Here is a 7,087-nt window from a genome sequence, read left to right on the forward strand (position 1 = left end):
AGACTAGACAACTTTAGTATAAAAGGGGTGTGTCTAGAAACTATCTGCATCAGTTACAAGTAACTATCATCTGTGTAAACATCGTTTGAAATCAATCGTTATTTCATAATCCCATCATGAACACTCTGGTAAGCAGATTTGCATTTATAAATTTCTGTAGAATCTGTAATAAAATTAATTTAATAATTAATTCTTAATTGATTTAGGTAATCATCATGCTCTTCGCTCTTGCTTCACCTATCTTTGGTGAAGACGCTGTTGAGCCGAAGAAACAGGAAAAACGTGGAGTTATTGGTCTTGGATACCCAGGATACGCTGGTCAATTTGGTGGAGCCCATGCTTATGATTACCATGGTAATTATTTAGATTTAAAATTATAGTTTTCAGTAAATTGCTTGAACAAATTGAAGAAAACTTCATTTGAAAATTACCCTAATGGAGGTATCTAATTTGAAGTTATTCAATCCCTGCAAAGTGTATATCGACGTTCTAATTAGCAAATTGTCTAACTCTATTTTAGAGAATCTTCCATTTGTACGAAAAAACAATTGGTTAAAAATTTATTGTCATTTTAAAAAAACCATTTAATATCTAATAAAGTTATAATATTTGGTTTGGATCATTGAAATAATTTATAATTGGATTATTGCTACATCAAAAAATCACCCTCTAAAAAATAAGGAGTTAGACCAATTGATAATTAGACCGTCGATATCTATATGTTAGTCAACTCAAATCATTTCGAATTATTTCAAATTGTTTTTAATCAGTTCAAATTAGATTTTTATAAATTGCTAATTATTGCTCGTCATTTGGAACGTAATCTTTAAAAAAGTTTAATTTTTCCAAAAATATGCAATAAAATTTTCTAATATTATTCATAATTAAATTTTTATTAAAATTATAATAAAGAATCAACGAAAAAAAAAATTATGCATTTTATATTCGTCTTATAATTTAATTGATTTTCATAAACTGATTTCAAAAATTTTAATTTAAAAGCTGCAAGTTTAAAAACTTCGATTCAACCTTATAAAAATAAAAAATCCTGATCTACTATCATAGTGTGATCAAAAATCTATAAAAAATCAGATATTTTGATAAGATAAATCAGAAATTTTAAACAGATTAATTGATTAATAAGTATTTACATTTACGTAATATTGAGATTTATTTATAACACGTTTGAGTAATAAAATATATTATCTAAGATCGTGTGAGAAGACATGTACATTACTCCGACGGTATAAAAATAATTTTTTTCAGGACTTGGACATGGTTACGCGAGCGCACCTTACTACTCAGCTTTAAATCACGGAGTAGTATCACCGATATTGAGTCACTCAGCTTACTCTGCTCATGTAGCTCCCGCACATGCTTACGGTGGTTACCATTCACCTTTGTATACTTCCCCTCTTCGTCTTGGTTACCACGGCTTGGGCCATGGGTACTACAACAGCTGGTAATTGGTAAATGTGAATTGTTCACAATCACAAGGAGACTACTCTTCATCTTGTTAATTCTTCTGGCAATAGGTCCTACAAGTATCAAGAGTCAATTTTAAATGATTATCATCTGATCAGAATCTAAAATTAATTATTTTTTCTCAATTTTTGATAAATCAATAACAAAATTTAAATAATTAATTATTTTTTATTGTAATTTACTTTTACCTATCTGATTTCTTTTAAATAAAAATTTTTTTTCAATAATTCAAAGTATGTTTTGTCTAATGTATTCATTTATTGATGCACAGTATCAGAAAAAGTCTAGACTTTTAGAAATCTATATTATTAAGAGAATAAGAAAAATTTTGTGTCCAGGATAGTCATATGGGTTTTTCAGTGAAATTTAGTGTCATAACAAAGGTCTTGATTTGAATTTGTGCCTTTTTAAAGTTTCATATCATTCTCACCGATAGTCAATTTATTACGATAAGTATTTAGGCTTCATTCGAAAATGCTCTATCTCTAGATACATTATTAAGAAATGATTTTGTATCTTGTGAAATATTGACATTTTTAAAGATATAAGCTCATCCCGATGTTACACTCATCAAGACCTTTCATTTGAGTACCCACATCAATTTTTCATATATTTTATATATTATATATATGTATATATGAAAAATATATAAAAATGCATGTGGGTACTCAAATGAAAGCTCTTGATGAGTGTAACATCGGGATGAGTTTATATTTTTAAAAACGTCAATATTTAAGAAAGTACAGTGCAATTTAACAAAAGTCATTATTTATTTATAGTTCACAAGTCACGGCAGTCACATAGTGACTGCAAGGTTGCTAGTATATAATTATTAGATAATTTCCTTTAAATTATCTATAAGAAATCTTCAATGTGATATTATTTATATAAATAATTGATAAATATTTCTTATCTGAACTAATAATAATAATATCAATGATGTGATTCGTAATGATGAATCATAGCAACAAATTAAACAACAGTGATATGAAACATCGAATTTATTTCGCTAAGGATTAAAAACTGTCGGTCTGTACTTGGTGATATTCCGATTTTCAGAAACATTTTGTAATAATGTCTTAGTGATTTAGTGATTTATTAAATATTTCACAAGTTATGATCGTATTTATACAAGTTCTCCCTTTGATATGGCCGATAAGATAACAACAAAATAAGGTGCAGCTAATGAGTTTGAGTATTGATCAACAATCATTTATTGTTTGCTTTCATTAATATTTAAAGTAATTTCACATGACCCTATTAATCGAGCAATAAATATAAACATTTAAACTCATAAAATCTTATAATAAAGGCTTATCAGAAAATTATTCATAGAATGACGAATAATAAAACCCGTTGATACTCTCAACGAGAAGAATAGAAGGGGAAACTTACTCATGGGATAAGGTATCTTATCAACGATAAAATGATTGGAGAATTTGGTACAACGTTGTAAGGTGTGGTACTACTTCTTTAGTCTGTGTGAAATAGTTACAATCATCTTATTTTCACATCATTCTGAGTAAGACTAAGTTTAAAAAATTGTGTGAAGTATTATTGATCAAGATGAGAGTGATTGCATTTTTAATAGGGATTGGAATTTTTTCTTGTGTTCAAACACAAGAAAATGCTCTACGTAAACTATCGAGTGGATTAGTAGAGTGTTATAATAGTTCATTTGTCGTTTTGAAAGATAATCACTTACCGTATACAATGGACACTTTTATTGCAATCTTAAGAAAAATTGAAGATTCGCCAAGTTTTAACATGGATTTGCGTCAATTTACTGTTTCTTTACTTCATCGGTGAGTTTATTTTCTTTTTACTTTTGGAATAATATGTTATTTGATAATTACAAACCGAAAAAAAATTACTTGAATCAAGTAAATAATTTTTAAGAACTTCATCTTCTTGATTTGAGAAGAAAAACTCTTTATAACGAAGAAATTTTTCGGTAATTATTTACAAGTGGGGTCAACCCCATTTTCGGCCATAACTATAGGTGAAAAATTAACATTTTCAAATTTTTTTTTTGGTTCTGCTTGTTCTTACGGCGCATTTATGATAACAAATGTCGTAAAAGGAAAAAATAAAGATTTCGATAGCTTTTTTGCCTTCAAAAGTTGGAAAAAATTTTGGCTCTCATGTTTTTGGATAAAATTTCTATTTTATCTTTTTTTGATATATTTTTTTTTAAAAGTACATAAAAAAATGAACAATTTAAAAAAAAATTTTAAATATATATCAATATTCTAAAAAATTTATAAATTTTTTTGAAAATTTGTTAAAATTGTGATAATCAACTTTTTTTTTTTTTTTTTTAAATTATTCCTTTTTTTCGTAAATTAAAAAAAAAATATATCAATAAAATCAAATAGAAATTTCGTTCAAAAAAATGAAAATTAAAATGGTTATCCCCACTTGTAAATATTTACCAATTTTTCTTCGTTTAAGTAAGTTTTATTTGATTCAAGAATTTTTTGTCTTGATTCAAGTTAATTTTCTTTTAATTCAATAATAATTCACACTGTCATTTTCAATCACACCAAATATAGGTTCCGACAAGATGGCATAATTGAAAATACCGAATCAAAACCAGCGCTTGGGGTCATTCCTTATGCACCAAATTCATTTCAGTTTTACAAAAATGCTGCTATTCTAAAATTGATCCAAGGGAACGCTTTACATTTCCCTAACTCATCTATTTCTTTATTAGAAAGAGTAAAAATTTTCTTCATTACTTATTTACATTAAAGAAAAATTATATTGTAAATTAAGTATTACCCTTTTTTTTTTTAGTGTGCATTACATTTTATTTTATCAAGTACCATTGACTTTAAAGAGCGAGGGGACGAACCAACAACTTGCCAAACTCAAAATAGTCAATATCGGTGGAAAAGAAATATTGATAAAGGAACTGGCGACGTTGAAACATTATCTCCGGAAGAATTGTAAGTGTTTTATTTTGTACTATCTATTTATTTTTGTTATAGATTAATTTTTTTCACAATTCTTAAAAAATAAATTTTAGGGAGATTATTAAAAACAAAAATAATGAATCTAAAGAAGGGGATTTTGATCCTAACTCGTTTTATCCTGTTTTGCCACCAAATCATCCAGAAAATGCACAATATAAACAGCCGATGACTAGTAAATGTCCATTAGAGAGTGGAGTAATTCATACGAAGTAAGTTAATAGTAATTATAAACAATTGTAATTGGTTGTTGTCAATATGACTATTTGTGACAATTTAGATGGGGTACAGTAGCCGGTGGAGCTTTATTAGCAGGAATAGCAGCAGCTTTACAGCCAGAAAAGATCAGAATCAGTGATTTAGTGTTCAGAAATTGGCGATTAAATGAAAATTTATCAGATGTTAGAGTGGACAATAAATGGCTTGCTACTTTAGCTGGTGATCTAGCTGAAGTAGTCATCCGTCAGGGTCCTTCTAAAAATCTAGACGAACGTTTCCAAATCGGAATTGAAGGTCACTGGAATTCAACAGTGTCTCAAAAATATTATTTCCTAAATGAAGATGAAAATGTTGAATTCACTGCCGCTGAAGTGCGTGGTGATCTTGACGGACTTATTTTAGCAAACACTGTCATGACATGGTACCAGAGCATACCTTCACTTAAGCTCTCGCAGATTTTTGAAATGTACTACAGTGACCGTGGGTTGTTCAATGTGTCCACAAGGGCTTGTGATCGAAGAGCTTTGCTCATTAGTGTTGCACCAAATGATACCACTTCTGCTCAGGTTTATGCAGCTTCTTTAGCGTTAGAAAAAGATATATCTACTGTTTCAATGTCTCCAACACTCATTAATAGTCTTTCCGTAAAGGCTACTAATGAACTTTTTAATTTTATTCGTAAGTTGTATTTTATTTATGTTTATTAAAAATAATATATTATTTTTAATGAAATAAAAATGTTTAGCTTCATCTTTAAATAACGATCTTCGATGTGATGCTAATTTACGGCCATTTAATCGTCTCGCTGTTGATTTAACTATTTTTATTGATACCAATTGGAAGTTTCCAGCAATTCAGCCAATTCTTACGTAAATATTTTATTTTATTTTTTTTTTATTATCAAATATTTTTAAATTATATTATAAATAAAAATTATTTTTAGGCTTCTGTTGGAAAATTGTGAAATAAATAAATACACCAGTAATTTTACCTTAATAAATGCATTTGATGGTAACGTACTGATTAATAGTTCAAACAATATTTTGGACTTTTATAGTTTCAATGAAACTCAGTATTCTTCACGTAAGTTTAAAAATATATTCTATTGAAATATAATTGCTTACTCGATAAAATTAATATTCTAATAATTTTATTACAGTTACAATGTTTAAAAATGGGTTTGATTTACCAAAGAGTTTGGAAGTTTTAAAAACAAGAGAAGAACAAAAATTAAACAGTGAATGGGAGAGTAAAATTGGTGGACAGCGATCAGAAATCGTGTTGATTTTACCTTCTGCGACAGCTTCTATTTCTGACAGTGATAAAACTTTTTGTTTAGACAGGCTTAAGACGTTAAGAGAAACAGTTCCTGATGCTACTCTTCTTTTCTTGACTCCTGGATCTAAGGACAAGTGGGCTGAGACGACAGTCGACTCGATAAATGATATTGTTTCGTTTAGCAACGGAAATACTAAAGAAAACTCTGCACAAATTATAAATTTGGTCAACCGAATGAAGCAAGGTACTTTTAACTGTTGATTAATTATCAGTTTATTAATGAATAATTGAAAATATATTTTTAGTACCTCGGCGACTAATTAATACGCAATGTGGAGCATCTTATACTTCAAGTGGAAACTCAGAATCTTATACCAACTACTTAGAACCATCTGGAATAACTTTTTACAGATTACATCCAAATTATTTTTATAAGACTGAAGAAGAAAACTTACCTACTATAAAAATTCAGAGTTACAGTGGTACACGCTTGACTATCTGTACATCTCGGGATCCGATTAATATCAATGCAACATCTTCTAATTGTGTCACGACTGACACACATTCCGAAACAATTTATTGTCCAGATCCCACATATATTCACGAGTGCAAACCTTTTTACTTATCAATTGCTGCTAACGATCATTCATACAGCTCGTGCAATGCTGGTAATTTTTTAAGAGAAATAATTTTTTATGTCCAGAATTTTTTATTAATATTTTTTTTTCTTTTTTTTTTACAGAACCCGAACGATGTAGATACCCGGATATGACGAAGTATACAATTTCCTACGAAAATCTTGTTTGCGTTAGCTCGGCGAGTTCAGCTATTATCTCACCAATTGTTTATTTTATCACAATAATGTATATTTATACCAGACATTAGTCACGAAAATTTTTTTTTCAAGAGGTTTATAAAAAAAAATTAATTTTAAGCATTTGGTTAATTTTTATACTTACTTGTTTCATATTTTTAAATATTTTATTTTAACAACTTATCTGTTAGTTTAATCAATCGTATTTCAGATTAGTCACTCCCATTTACACCTGTAATATTTTACTAATATATATATTTATATAAGATATAATTTATATACTAAAAAACATAAAAATAAAGTTCTTATACACAAA

The 7,087-nt window shown here is 28.2% G+C and overlaps 2 protein-coding genes across 2 annotated transcripts; both read left to right on the forward strand.

Annotated features, from left to right (window-relative positions):
• Nucleotides 1-33: 33 nt before the first annotated feature.
• Nucleotides 34-1,605, forward strand: LOC123263251. The gene is made up of 3 exons (XM_044725852.1): nucleotides 34-128; nucleotides 207-354; nucleotides 1,267-1,605. Exons 1-3 carry the CDS (start codon nucleotides 117-119, stop codon nucleotides 1,464-1,466), a joined length of 360 nt encoding a protein of 119 aa, XP_044581787.1. The 5' UTR covers nucleotides 34-116; the 3' UTR covers nucleotides 1,467-1,605.
• An 882-nt stretch (nucleotides 1,606-2,487) lies between these two features.
• Nucleotides 2,488-6,871, forward strand: LOC123263131. Its single transcript, XM_044725662.1, has 10 exons — nucleotides 2,488-3,290; nucleotides 4,041-4,206; nucleotides 4,285-4,436; nucleotides 4,517-4,672; nucleotides 4,741-5,357; nucleotides 5,425-5,548; nucleotides 5,623-5,762; nucleotides 5,839-6,201; nucleotides 6,263-6,625; nucleotides 6,700-6,871. The coding sequence occupies exons 1-10, from the start codon at nucleotides 3,052-3,054 to the stop codon at nucleotides 6,840-6,842; spliced, it is 2,463 nt and encodes an 820-aa protein (XP_044581597.1). The 5' UTR covers nucleotides 2,488-3,051; the 3' UTR covers nucleotides 6,843-6,871.
• The last annotated feature ends 216 nt before the right edge of the window (nucleotides 6,872-7,087 follow it).

This window comes from Cotesia glomerata, linkage group LG4, assembly GCF_020080835.1.
Source record: "Cotesia glomerata isolate CgM1 linkage group LG4, MPM_Cglom_v2.3, whole genome shotgun sequence".
NCBI lineage: Eukaryota > Metazoa > Arthropoda > Insecta > Hymenoptera > Braconidae > Cotesia > Cotesia glomerata.

Coding starts and splice junctions, on each gene's coding strand:
- LOC123263131 (XM_044725662.1), top strand. CDS start 3,052: ATGAGAGTGATTGCATTTTTAATAGGGATTGGAATTTTTTCTTGTGTT. Junction 3,291..4,040: donor ACTGTTTCTTTACTTCATCG/GTGAGTTTATTT, acceptor CACCAAATATAG/GTTCCGACAAGATGGCATAA. Junction 4,437..4,516: donor ACATTATCTCCGGAAGAATT/GTAAGTGTTTTA, acceptor AATAAATTTTAG/GGAGATTATTAAAAACAAAA.
- LOC123263251 (XM_044725852.1), top strand. Junction 355..1,266: donor CCATGCTTATGATTACCATG/GTAATTATTTAG, acceptor AATTTTTTTCAG/GACTTGGACATGGTTACGCG.